Source organism: Phocoena sinus, chromosome 14 (genome assembly GCF_008692025.1).
Source record: "Phocoena sinus isolate mPhoSin1 chromosome 14, mPhoSin1.pri, whole genome shotgun sequence".
Taxonomy (NCBI): domain Eukaryota; kingdom Metazoa; phylum Chordata; class Mammalia; order Artiodactyla; family Phocoenidae; genus Phocoena; species Phocoena sinus.
Genome location: NC_045776.1, coordinates 74793869 through 74808294, shown reverse-complemented (window position 1 = coordinate 74808294; position 14426 = coordinate 74793869). Strand labels below are relative to the sequence as shown.

At 52.0% G+C, this 14426-nt stretch overlaps 1 protein-coding gene across 1 annotated transcript in view; it reads left to right on the top strand.

Moving 5' to 3' along the window:
• Positions 1 to 9760: 9760 nt before the first annotated feature.
• Positions 9761 to 14426, top strand: part of DTX1 (deltex E3 ubiquitin ligase 1) — a 37640-nt gene continuing 32974 nt past the window's right edge. The window contains exon 1 of the mRNA XM_032603222.1: positions 9761 to 10612. Coding sequence (XP_032459113.1) covers positions 10354 to 10612 — 259 coding nt within the window. The 5' untranslated portion in view covers positions 9761 to 10353. The remainder of the gene's footprint in view (positions 10613 to 14426) is intronic.

Genomic DNA, 14426 nt, shown 5'->3' with positions numbered 1-14426 from the left:
CGCGGGCTCAGTAGTTGTGGCGCACGGGCTTAGTTGCTCCGCAGCATGTGGGATCTTCCCGGACCAGGGCTCGAACCTGTGTCCCCTGCATTTTCGGGTGGATTCTTAACCACTGTGCCACCAGGGAAGACCCCCAAAATGAATTTAAAATAAAAATTTAAACAAAAAAGAAAAAGGGAGCCAGGTACAAACTTGATATTTTTGATACAAATGCCTGAGCTTTCCTTGGGAGCCCAGGGTTGGAGTACCAGCTCCCAGAAACCCAGAGATGATCTCAGGTCAGTCATGGGCCCTTTCATACTCAAAACCAGTCCTTTTTCAACAAAGGTGGCATGAGGATTAATCCCTCTGAGCCGTGAGGATCCTTTGCAAACTGTACGGCATCACATACACACCAGGAGGGAGAGTTGTGGTAGTGATGCTTTTATTACAGCAAATACTCCCTCCCTCATTTTTACTTTGGGAGGATTTGGATTTTCATAAATGACTGTTTCATAAAACACTGGCTTCAAATCCTGGCCACTATTTAGTGGCCATCTGACATTGAGCATGCAACTTGAGTTTTCTGTGCTTCCGTTTCACCATCTGTTAAATGGGGATAGTAATATTATATCTCATAGCATTGTTGTAAAACTTAAATGGGTTAAAATATATGTTAAAAAGTGGAGGACAGCGCCTGGCACAGGCATAATGCTCTGTGACCACTAGCTGTCATCATCACCACCATCATCACCAAGATTAATAGGATTGCTGTCAAGATCCTGGGCTGTAGAGAGATACACAACTAAGTTTGAGCCCTTGATGTAAATATTACTGGCTGGTGACATTAAAGTTAGTTACTTGCCCCTCCAACCTCTCTGCCTCAGTTTCCTCATCTGTAAATGTGGATGATGCTAACATTTTCACTTGCTAACATGAGGATTAAATGACGGCAAACATGGAACCCACTTAGTCCGGTACTGGGCACACATAAGCCTTCACTGAATGGTCAGGAGGAAAATTACCTGGAACACCCATGAGGATGGTTACTATCAACAAAATAGGAAATAACAAGTGTTGGGGAGGATGCAGAGAAATTGGAACCCTTTTGCACTGTTGGCGGAAGTGTAAAATGGTGCAGCTGCGGTGGAAAACAATACAGCGGTTCTTCAAAAACTGAAAGTAGATTTACCAAACTGTAATAGTCAGTCCAGGCTGCCATAACAAAATACCATAGACTGGGGGGCTTAAACAACAGAAATTTATGCCCGGAAGTCTAAGGTCAGGGTGCCAGTTTGGTGAGGTTCTGGTGAGAGCTCTCTTCCTGGCTTGTCAATGACCGCTTTCCCTGGTGGCGCAGTGGTTGAGAGTCCGCCTGCCGATGCAGGGGACCGCGGGTTCGTGCCCCGGTCCGGGAAGATCCCACATGCCGCGGAGCGGCTGGGCCCGTGAGCCATGGCCGCTGAGCCTGCGCGTCCGGAGCCTGTGCTCCGCAACGGGAGAGGCCACAACAGTGAGAGGCCCGCGTACGGCAAAAAAAAAAGACCGCTTTCTCGTTGTGGCCTCGTGGCCTTTCCTCAATGTGTGAATGAAGACCGGGAAAAAAGAGAGAGAACTCTGTCTCTTCCTCTTTTTATAAGGCCACCAGTCCTATCAGATCAGGACCCCAATATGACCTTGTTCAACTTTAATTACCTCCTAAAAGCCATGTCTCCAAATATTGTGGGGTTAGGGCTTCAACAAATGCATTGGGGGAGGGGGAGGAGACACAAGTCAGTCCATAGCACATATGATCCAGCAATTCCACTTCCGGGTATAGATTGGAAAGAATTGAAAGTTTGATCTCAGATATTTGGACACGCATGTTCATAGCAGTACTATTTACAGTAACCAAGAGGTGGAAGCAAACAAAATGTGGTGTGTACATACAGTGGAATATTACTCAGCCTTAAAAAGGAAGGAGATTCTGACACAGGCTACAGTATGAAAGAATCCTGGGGAAATTATGCTAAGTGAAATAAGCCAATCACAGCAAGAGAAATACTGTATGAGGCCATTTATAGGAGGTCCCTAGAGCAGTCAAATTCATAGAGACAAAAGTAAAAAGGTGATTGCCAGGGCCTGGGGGGGAGGGAGGAATGGGGAGTTGTTTAATGGGTATAGAATTTCAGTTTTATGAGATGAAAACGTTCTGAAGATTGGTTGAACAGCCATTTGAATATGCTTAACACTACTGAGCTGTATGCTTACAAGTGGTTAAGACGATACATTTTTTGTTATGCGTTTTTACCACAACAAAAATAAAATGAATTACCTGGAAATCCCTCCAGCATTAGAGCAATGACCCAAAATAGGCCACCAGGGGGCGCTATGCTTCCATTTCAATTCGCAGCCCTCCCCGCCCTTCCCTCCCCTGGACGAAACTGGCGGTTTCTAGAGGGGGAAAAAAATGCACTAGGATCCTGGAGAAAGTCAGAGCTCCTCTCTGCTCCCCGCCTTCCTCAGATGGACCAGCTTTGCATAAACCCCGGAGCTGCACCGCATCCCTGCCACATGCCCGCCACAGCCGAGTCTGAACTCCGCTCTTTCTCTGGGTCCCTTCCCTCCATGCTGGAGACGCAGCGGGTCCTGGGATGGAGTGCGCCCACCACAGCTGCCCGCGGGCCTCCAGATTGCCCAGGGGCTGGAGAAGAGGGAGAAGTGACAAGGACTCACCTGCCCCCAAGTTACCCAAAGATGAGGGGACACACCAATGGAAATGAGTCACAGACCTCGTATCCCAGGTGCAGGGGCTTCACCGTCAACCAGACATGGGGTTTTCCCACTCGGCTGCTCGCTTTGCATGTCATAACCTCCCTGAGTCTCAGTCTCCTCACCTGTAAAATCTATATTAATACCCAGGAGGCTGGCAAGAAGTTAATAAAATCCCTGATGCTTAAAAAGCACTCAGTGGATGGGCTAATCACCATTCCATGCCCCGTATCTGATGCTGGCCTGGGTCTCCTCCCATCTCCGGGTGGTTTTCTACTGCACAGCATCCACTCTCGAGTTTGCACTTATCTCTTGAGAAACCTCTCCCGAAGTAACCCGCACCACGGTCTTCTGGACCAGACAGGGTCAGTGATTTAACCAAGTAGGACCCACTGGGTTGCAAGTAATAGAAACTCAGTTAAACTACCTCAAGGAAACTGAAGTGTCTCATGGAATCCAAGAAAAAAAATCGAACAGCAAATTGCTGAGAAGAGCAGATCCAGGATCTGGGCTCTTCGGGGAACCCTGGACCATGCTCCCTGTCCCCTCCCCGAAGCCTGCTTTATTCTCTCCTCCATGCAGGACAAGTGCCCACACTCCCTCCCTCCAGCCCATGGACCCTGCTGCCATGCCTACAGCATGCCAAGCACACTCCCACCTCAGGGCGTTTGCACCTGCTTTGTCCTCTGCCTAGGACACCCTTCCCTACATCTCTCCTGTGGTTCACTACCCCCTCCTTCAAGTCTCGGCTCAGATGTCACCCCTGTGGCGCCTTCCTTGATTAACTGATTGAAAATTGCAAACTGGGACTTCCCTGACGGTCCAGTGGTTAAGATTCTGCACTTCTACTGCAAGGCGCTCCACTGTAAGGGGCGCGGGTTCGATCCCTGGTTGGGGAACTAAGATCCCACATGCCAAAAAAAGAAAGAAAATTGCAATCCACCTCCCACCAGCAGCGTGCTCTAGCCCCTCCTGCTTGCTTGCTTGCTTGCTCTCTAACCCAAGTTCACAAAAAATAAAGAGGGGGTAATCATAACCCTTGATTCACAGCCTACTCTCATCAGCATTTAATTATTAAATTTAATAATATGATAAACACCTGTGAAACCACCACTCGAAACAAAAACTATAGCCTTGACAATAACCTGCATCTAACCAGATGGTTCCCCCCGCCCCATGATAATCCCCTCACCATAATCTTCATCCTGAATCCTATAGTGATACTTCCCTTGTTTCCTCTCTATAGTTTATTATTGCATATGTGTGTGTATGCTTTTAGTTGCTTTTAACTTGATAGGAAGGATATCGTGTTTATGTAATGGGACATGTTTCATTGGATATTCTATCTCAGAGATCCATCCACATTGCAACGTGTGGCTATAGTTCCTGTGTTTTGACTGCCGAGTAATACTTCATCATGGGAATTTATTCATTTGCTCTCCCATAGGTGGGCGTGTGGGTGTTTCCCAATTTTGGACACTTAGCGGACAGCGCCCCTATGAATATTCTTCCATGGGATTCCTGGTGTAGATGGGCCAGCATATCCCCACGGTGCATACTTCGGAGTAGAATTGCTGGGTCATAGGATACGTACATGCTCAGCTTTAGGAGATAAAGCCAGACTGTTCTCCAACATGGTAGCACCAATTCACATCCCCACCAGCAATGTTAAGAAGGCTTTATTTTTCTCCACAGCACTTATGCTTTCTGATATTCTATGTATTTTACTTATGTCTTTGTTTACTGTCTATCTCTGCCCTCCACCCCACTAGAATGTCAGCACCAGGAGGGCAGAGGTTTTTGACTCTTTTGTTCATTATTGTATTCCCAGTGCCTAGGTCAGTGTGTGACACATAGTAGATGCTCGATAAACATCTTCTGATCGGACGAACAAGCGGATGGCCCAAAAGGAGAGCTGAGAGCTCATACTATGTATTATCGGCCCAATTACCTGGGCTGATTTAGCCCTCTCTCAGTTTCAATCGCCACAATCCAGGAAAGGACCACTGGCCAAAAACTACTGATGCCAGGACCCCCAGTCCAACTAAATCAGAGTTCCTGAGGGTGGGGCTTGGGACATGGATAGTTTTTAACCACTCCCCAGGAGATTCTCCTGCACATCCGGAGTGAGGCCCAGAGCTCTAAGGTAAGCCATTTGTCTCACTCAGAGATACTCAAGCCCCACACAAGTCCCGCTGGATCCAAATGTTAGGGTGAGGCTCAGGGATCTGTGTTCACCTGACAGCAACCCCACGACCTGGATGTGCGGCCATCAGAGCAGCTCCCACCCTGGCCGCTGTGCCCGTGGACGCTCCTCGCCCACCAGGGCCAGCTGTGTATGTTACCATTCTGGGGTTTCTCTAATTCCACCACGAGTTCTCGGCTGGCAGCAAATGACCTTGTACCACTCGCCACCCCACCTGCATCCTGCAAGCCGGAGGAAGTCCCCTGTTTTCAGCAGAACGCTCTGAGCTCCAGGGGCCCTGTTTCAGTCCCCAAGACACCCAAACAATCTTTCTTGCTCTGTTTCTTATTTCCCACTTAAACTTTCCCTCCGCTGCTGTAGGAAAGGTCACAGCTGGTCCACGCACCAGGATGTAGGGAGCTGGAGAGAAGAATTCGGAAAAGTCTGAACTCACTTGGTCCTTCGGGGTGCAGGGCAGGGGTGACATCTGCCTCCCAGGACTCATGCCCCGATTATACATGACCTTGGTATGGTCTTCGGGGTCACACATCCGGTTCTGTGTCCCAGAGAAAACGGTTCCCACATCTTCACTTCCCCCTCTGGGGCACTTAGCCCAGCACTGGGCATACAGTAGGTGCTCAATAAAGTCTAGTTACTGTCAGGCTCTTTCAGACACACCTCAGATTGCATTAAATCCCCTTCAGTAACTCCCCATGGCTCTCAGGATAAAAATCCCAAACCCATGCTAGGCTCTGCAAGGTGGCCCTGCCCACCTCGATTTGCCCCACGCTCACCCGTGATCCATTCTCAGTGGCCACTCCAGCCTCCTCTCCGTTGCTTTAACACACCAAGCTCTTTCCCATCTCTGGGCCTTCGCACATTCCTGCTCCTCCTCCCACTGGCTTAGCCACATTAAGACTATGGATCCTTCAGGGAGTAGCTGAAATGTCACCTCCTCTGAGAAGCCCTCCCTGACTCCCTAGACCTGGTAGGACCCCTGGTAGAGGCCCTCATGATATCCTGAACTTCTTCATGGCTCTTGCAAATTTTTAATCATACTTTATGTGATTTTTTGATTCACAGCTCACTCTCCCACTAGACTCTGAGAAACAGGGGAGCAAGAAACATGCTATTTGGGTTAGATAGCCTAGTGCCTGGCTCATGGGCTGGGTCTGGTATTTTTTGGATGGATAGATGGACAGATAGATGAGTGGATAGATGGATGGAGGGATGGGTAGGTAGGAAGAAAGGGAGGGAGGGAGGGTACTTGTACAGCTGAATGTACAGGTGAATGGATGGATGGATGGCTGGATGGTTGGATGGACAGGAGAACAAAAAGTGAGTCATCTCTTTCTGCCGTACTCCCATGCTGCCATAATGGTGCACGTGAACATCCTGGCCAGTGCTCTTAAGAGCATCAACGATGCTGAGAAGAAAGAAAAACTCCAAGTTCCTCTAGGTCATGCTCCAGAGTCATCGTCTGGTTTCTAATCGTGATGGTGAAGCATGTCTACATCAGCAAATTTGAAATCACTGATGATCACAGAGCAAGAAAGTCCGTGTGAAACTCACACACAGGTTAAATAAGTGGGATCAGCCTCGGATTTGATGTGTCACTCAAAGATCTGGAAAAGTGGCAGAATCATCTTTTCCCAACTCACTGTACTGATGACCTCAGCTAGTACCATGGCCTCAAGGAAGCAAGACAGAAACACACAGAAGACAAAATCCTGGGATTCTTCTACTAGGGATGTCATACATACATACAATACATTTTTAAAAGAGTTCATGATGGATTGCTTTTCCTCTGTTGGCTTCCCCACTGGTGTCTGAGTATCTCCCCAGTGGACTGTGAGCTCCTTGAAGGCCAGATTCCTTTCCTCTCCTTGGAATCCCTTTCTCCCAGGATGCCTGGGGAGCGGGGCTTTGTACTTCCAGATGCTCCACAATCTAGTTGAGAGGGGCCATTAGGGCCACGCTGCACCACATCCTCAGGTGGTTGCCATTCATTCGTCGCTGAACAGACTCCATGGCAGTATGGTGAAGTGGGTGGTGCAAAAGGGTTTGGGATTCAAATCCCAGCTCTGCCACTCACTCCCTGTGGGAACTTGGGCAAGCCACCTAACCCCTTTGAGCTCCAGATTTTTTCTACCTGTAAAATGAGGACAATATTACCTACCCTGCAGGACAACTGTGAAGAGGAGTGAGCATTACGTAAGTGCCTTGGTACACAATAGGCACTCAATAAACGACAATGCTTATGTAATAAACACCAGCCACACCACACAAAGATGAATAAGACACAGTCTCTGATCTCAAGGATATCTCACTCTAGCAGGGACAGATTCCACTGAAGCGGCTAGTTGCGATATAGGGTGTCACATCAAGGTATGTGCAAAGGAACACAGAGGAAGATGGGATGAGTTCGGAGAAGGTTTCCTGGAGGAGGCGACATTTAGTCAGACCTTAAATAGCATTATACAGTCTGGAGTCTTGGCTTCTTCTTTCCAACTTGCTGCTACTTTCCATGTGACCTTGAGCCAGTTTCTTCTCTACCCTGAGGTCCAGATCCCCTTCTGTAACATAAGGTTGTTCAGCATCAGCTCCAAATCTTTTGGGTCCCAGCCTCCTTTGAGAAAAATCTGATGAAAGCCACAGCCCTTCTAGAAAAAAGGCACAGACATATAAGTTTGCCTGTAAATGGGAGGACAGGGCTCGTGGACCCCTGCAAAGCCATCGGTGAACCCTAGGCTAAAATCCCAGAGCTCAGCCATCCCGTTGGAGCGGTAGCACTGCAGAGCTGGCTCTATACAGAGCCTCTGTCTCTAGCCTGCAGCAGGCAGAAGCAGACAGAATCATGCCCAACCGGGAAAAGGCCCTTGAGCACTGGACAGCAGGAGATAGCACGGGTCCCGGGGTGCAGTGTCGGGGGGAGATCCCTCCAGCTGTCTGGAGAGCCAGAACTCGGTTCTGGGAAAGCTCCCCTAAGCAATCTGCCCCTGACCTTGCCTAGTTTATCACCAGCTGCCCTGGAGAGGAAGAGGAGCGTGGGCTGCTCTGGACAGACTCCCAAACAGGCCGCTGACCTCCGTCTGCCACCCAGGCTGGAGTTCCCGGACGCATCCTTCATCTTCCCTAATCTAAACACCCGCAGGCCCCGGGTGGTCCATCCCCCTCCGAGATGATGTGTGTTCTCAGTTGCATTCAGCCTGCCAGAGGAGGGAGAGCTGGTCATCCCATTAACACTTGAGTTGCTGCCACCACCTGCCTCCTTTTCCATCCAGCCAACCCTCACCGAGCATTTATCGAGCACCTGTTGTTTGCAGGCATCCCTTAATGAGATGACGGAGGGCCTACCCTTACCTTCCTCCAAGGTCTCTGCCTCCTGGCCTAGGTCCACCCCACCCTCCTGGAGACAAGATGTCGCTGCCATCACACTTACCTGGAGTGGGTTTGTTGCCTTGGGGAAGTGGGCTCTTGGCTGGCTAATTGGGTACTGGGAGGAGAATCAGTGCTGGGTGCTGTCTGGGCACTGCCCCAAGCTGCGGTGTGATCCTGGGCCTATTTCTTACCCTCTATGGGCCTCAGTTGTCCCATACTTACACTTCAGATTCTATGATTCCCTCTGCCAGCCCCTCCTCACTCCCCTCCCCCAGAATAGTGGAAGGAGAAAAGCAGCCTACCCTAGAACGCTTTAAGATCTTTCTTTAAACAATCTCTGGATCGTATTCCATTCGTTCAAGAATTTATTGAGCATCTATTCTGTACCAGGCCCCGGACTGGGCAACTAGAATGTAAGGATGACTAAGATTCAAGCAGGCGTTCCAGTGGACCCCCCACTCCATGCCTTGCATCCTGCTTGGGTCAGGAGGCCTCGCGGGGTCCCAGGTGGGCCTAGCCGAAGATATGGGCGCCCGGCGACTCGCGTGTCAGCGCCGCTGGCGCTTAGGGCCGCGATCTGTCTCCTCCCCTTCCTCCTTCTCCGCCCCCTCCCCCTTCCCTCCCCTGAGCACTGCCGAGGCCGCCTCCCACCCGCGGGATCCCGGCGGCCGGCAGCAGGCTCACGCGTCCGTCGGTCGGCGGGGTAGTCTGTAAGCGTGCGGAAAGCCCAGCGCCCCGGCGCGCGGCCTGGGAGGCAAAGGGCACGGAGGGGGGACAGCGGCTCCCTCCCACTCCGGGGGGAGCCCAGGAGGCGGCGGTGCTGAAGCGTGAACCGGAGAACGAGGCAGAGCAGAGGAGAGGCGGTGAGAGCGCGGGGCGCTTAGGGACCCCACCCCCGGCTCCTTTGGGAGGCCCGCGCGCGCTCTGGGGAGGTCTCGGCTGGGGAAGGAGGGCTGTTCCCCCAGGGAGGGAGGCATAGACGATCCAGCTCCCGGCTTCGCCTCCTCGGTGACGCGACCCCCGAGGGGCCCTGGGCCGAGCCTGCAGCGCCGCGCATCCTGGCACATCCCCGCGCACCCTGCATCCCTCGGCCAGGAGCGGGCCCCGGGGGAGGGGAGCGCTCAGGGAACTGAGGAGGGGGCGCAGCAGGCGAGGAGTTTCGGGAAATCGCGCCCCCGGCCCCAGCCCTCCCTTCAGGCCTGCCCCAAGGGAGCGCGACCAGGCGACCCCCTTTAGCCCCCCTTGCTGCCCCCCCCATCTGTTCCCCATTGTTCTCAACCCATCGCTCTCCCGGGAAGGGGGGAGGGGGTGCCGCGCTCTATTCTTAAAGGGCCCTCTCCCCTTCTTGTCTCCTGGCAGGTCGCGAGCACGAGTGGGGTGGGGCGTGCCCACGGGCCCCCGCCCCCCTCTTCCCCCAGCCCAGCTCCGGAGCCGCAGCCCCGGGCCAGAGGGCAGGGAGTACGCGGCCGCACCCCTCCCCCGTGCGTTCTTCAGCCACCCAGGCCTTCCAGGACGCCGTGGATCGGGGACAACGGGGACAGGGACGCCCCCTTCAGCGGGAGCCGTCGGGGGGGGCGGACCTGAGACAAGGCAAGCAGCCCCACTGGAGCCAGGCGCAGGGTCTGGGACGCAGTGGGGAGCGCAGAGGGCCGGGGCCGGGCCTCCTGGTGACAGGCCCTGCTCGGCCAGGAAGAACGGGAGACCAGCAGTAAAGAGCCCGGACCTAGAGTAGAGGCGGCTGCTTCACTCCCTTATCGGAGCCCAGGGAACCAAGGAATCTAGAGCACCGTTTTCCCCATCGTAAGAAAGACACTTGCTCTCCAGACCAGCACCTTTACCTGAGACGGCTCTGCGGGAAGGGGTCTTGGAGCCTGGAACACCAGCCCACACTCCTTTAACTGAGGCCTCTGGGCCTCAGAGAGGGCAGAGAGTTAGAAAGGAGGCCGGAGAGTCCTTGCTGCCACCCTGGGGAGAGAGGAAGTTCCCCACCTGCTCCCAGGCCCAGGAGGAGCTGAGCCAGTAATAGTAGGGTCCTGGCCCCTGAGGCAGCAGCGGCCATGTCACGACCAGGCCAGGGTGTGACGATGCCCGTGAACGGGCTGGGCTTCCCACCGCAGAATGTAGCCCGGGTGGTGGTGTGGGAGTGGCTGAATGAGCACAGCCGCTGGCGGCCCTACACAGCCACCGTGTGCCACCACATCGAGAACGTGCTCAAGGAGGATGCCCGTGGTTCTGTGGTCCTGGGGCAAGTGGATGCCCAGCTGGTGCCCTACATCATCGACCTGCAGTCCATGCACCAGTTTCGCCAGGACACAGGTGAGTGGACTCACTACCCTCCCCACCCCACCACCACCACCATCACCACCACAATACCACCTTTCATGGCAGGATGCTGAAATGCCCCCCGGCATCCCTGAAGAGGGAGCACAGAACTGCGGAAGGCCAATCTGCTGATCCGACCCCCTCCCCCCAAAAGGGACAGTCTAGCAAAGTCCTGTTGAAGACCTGGGTTCCAGTCCAGCCTCTCATATTAGGAGTGGGGCTGTTGGCAAGTTACAGCACCTCTCTGAGCCTCAGTTTCCTCATCTGCAAGATGGATGGGTCAGTGTCTCTCACAGCTGTGTGAGGGTTCAATAAAATTGTGCTCACTGAGCAAAGGACCTAGAAGATCATTGGCACTCAATCATCAGAGTAAAAAGGCTTTTCATGCACTTCCTCATTTGATTTTTTCCAACTGTTACAGCCAGACTCACTATTATGTTAGTGGTAGTAGTAGCCATCCCATTTTACAGATGAAGAAACTGAGTCTCACAGAAGTTGAGTGATTTAAACTTAAAGCTGGGATTTAAGCCCAATTGATTTCCAGAACTGAAACTCTTAACTGGTATCTTATATTGGCTCTAAGTATTGGTATTGTAGGGGTGATGTGATGGTGGTTGTAATGATGGGGGGGGTGAGGGTGTTGGTGGTGTTGATGGTGGGGGGGGTAATGTTGGAGAAGATAGTGTCAGTGGTAGTATTGATTGTGGAATTTGTGGTGGTGGTGTTGATGGCTGTGTTGGTGGTGGTCTTGGGAGTGGTGTGATGGTAACGATGGAGAAGATGAGGTTGGTGGCAGTCTTGGTGCTGTGTGATAGGTGATGATGGTGGTAAAAATGGGGATGTCCCACTCTCAGCACTTTTGTTTGCCACCAATGCGGAGATCTCCCTAGTCATTGTTGCCTGGTGGTCTCTACGACAAGCTTGGTGGGCAGTGGGGAATGGTGAGGTCCTGCCTGCCTCATGGAAGCTGCCAAGGAATCCTTGGCATGTTCACCCCCAAGGACCAGCTGATGGAGGTTTGAGGGAATTACAGTGAATCCCTAGATGACAAAACTGCATGTAGCAACCGTGGGGACAGGAGGACACTTTCCTTCTCTCTTAGAGCTGGGCTGTCCAATATGGTAGCCACTAAGCCCACGTGGCAATTTAAATTTACATTTAATTAAAATTAAGTAAAATTTAATTCCTCGGTCCCACTAGCCACATTTCAAGTGCTCAATAGCTGCATGTGTCTCGTGGCTACTGTATTGGACAGCATAGATCCAGAACATCACCATCACCAAAGAAAGCTCTAGTAGATAGCTCTGCTCTAGAACATTGCTTGGTGCCTACAGGGTGGAAACACAGGCAAAATCATAACAGATGGTTTGTTGATGTTACTTTTCAGTACGTCTGTGTTCCAAAACACCAGGTATTGGCAGCAGTCACGGGTGGTACCAATCGTTCATTCATGCCATCATCGATTTACTGACCTCCTATTGTGTGTTCGACCCCGTGCTAAGCCCTAGAATACTGCAAGGAGCAAGACAGCCAAGGTCAGGGAATTCCCTGGTGGTCCAGCCGTTAGGACTCGGTGCTTTCACTGCCGTGGCCCCGGTTCGATCCCTGGTCAAGGAACTAAGATCCTGCAAGCCACGCAGCACGGCCAAAAAAAAAAAAGACAGCCAGGGTCCTTAGTAGAGGTCTATTTGTGGAGGACTTATGCTGGAGATTCCAATGTAGTCGGCAAGCAAGCAAACACATAACCACACAGATAATCAGTTGCAGGTCTGAGAACATGAAATAAACTTGGTCTAGGAGTGGTCAAGAAGGCTAATCTGAGGAAGTCAGGTTTGAATAGGAATCTAAAGAATGAGTGTGGGAGACAGTGCTCCCAGCAGAGGGAACAGCCAGTGCAAAGGCCCTGTGGTGGGAAGGAGCAGAGTACGTTCAAATCCATTGTGTTTGGAGTGCAGTGGATGAGGGAAAGGTGGTACGAGATGAGGCTGGGGCAGGGACCAGACATACGGCACTGGACAGCCGTGAAAAGGGCTTTGGATTTTATCCTGAGAGTAGAGGAAGTCACCATTGAATCCTGGTGCCAATCCTTCCAGAGAGGCAGAGTCCCTGGCGGCGAATTGCTAGGCGTCCCCTGCCCCATTCTCTCTGGTTTATCCTGGAACCGTCTCTGGTGGAGGGCAGGGGTCTGACAGCAGAAGGAGTGTGTTTTCTCCTTGGATCGGTGGTCTGCGTTCTGTAGGTTCAAAGCTATTGGGGGGGCGGGGGCGGATTTTCCAGGGCGTGACTTATGGTCCCTCAGAAGCAGCAAAAGCCCCACCCAAGGTTGCCAACTTGGCCACTTTGCCTTTGATCTCCACACTCCTGTTCAGGGCTCCTTTTCTATCCCCACACCCCCACTTGGGCTCCTAACGCCCCAAACTCCCTCCATTCCCCCTTTCAGCAGGTCCCTTACTCTCAATGGCACCCCTCTTATGGGTCAGCCTCGCTGGATCCCCCAGAAGTTCAGCTTCAGTCGTCTTCCCACTGCCCCCTCCGGGAGCTGCTCACTCCACACCTGCCCCCTGTTTGCCGGAAAAGGGAAAAAAAAATACTCATCCCTCCACAGGCCCCTGGGAGCCTGCCAAGAACCCCAACAAGGGAGGAAGGCCTGGAAACCTGTGGGGCCGGCAGGGGACCTAGGATGCCTGGAAAACTGCTAGAGGGAGGGGCAAGATGTCTCCCACCAGACGTGTTATAATGTGATCGCCCAGTTCTCCCAGGAGCAATACAAAGTCAAGGAAGGACATCTTGTCCTCATAGTTAATGGTCCAGAAAAGAGCCTCAAGCAGGCATTGTCACCTGTCCAGACCTCAGTTTCCACATCTGTGAAATGGGCAAGAGTATCGCTTTGCTAGCAGGACTGTTGAGTTGATGGAGAGAACCACACGTTATTTCATCCCACAGACCTTAACTAATTACCCACCATGTGCCTAGCACGTGCTGAACACTACAGATGCACGAAAGATGAGTCGGAGATCCTACATCTTGAAGATCATGGTACACAGACACACACACAAACAATATAAAGTTGTAAAACCCAAAGCTCACGTGCATGTACTGAAATGAACACAACCTCTCTCTAGATTTTCTCATTGTAAAATTCTTGATAGGTTCATTGAAGCCGAACTTTAAGTTTTTGTGGGAGGTAGCAGCATGCCCCAGCGCCCTGACTTTGGAGCTGCAGACTTTCTGATAAGGTCAGATAGTAAATAGTTTAGCCTCTGTGGGCCCTACAGTCTCTATTGTAACTGCTGCTATAGCTTAACTCTCCTGCTGTAGTTTGAAAGCAGCCAGACAGTATGCAAATGAATGAATGCATCTGTGTCCTGATAAAACTAGTTGCAGCCGCTGACATTTGAATTTCATATCATTTTCACGGGTCATGAACTCTTTTTTTTTTTTTCCCAAACATCTGAAAATGTAAAAACCACTCATCTCGAGAGCTGTGCAAAGGCAGGCAGCGGGTGGATTTGACCCGCGGGCTGCAGTTCACCAACCCCTGCCCTAATACGTTTTTAACCTGCCCATGGGGTAGGACAGCAGTGGTGCCACGGCATGCCCAGTGTGGCCTGTACACAAATACTCGCCTCGTGGCGTGTGCCGAGGTGCACACGTGTGTGCATACACGCACACAGGACCAATCTGCTTGACTCACAAATGCCCTGTCTATATGCCTGTCATGCGGCCAGCGGAAGAAAGCCCAGATGTCAGGCTTGGACCACAAGGGAAGGGCCAGGCCTGCTCCCATGGGGGCTGCTGTTTGTTCAGC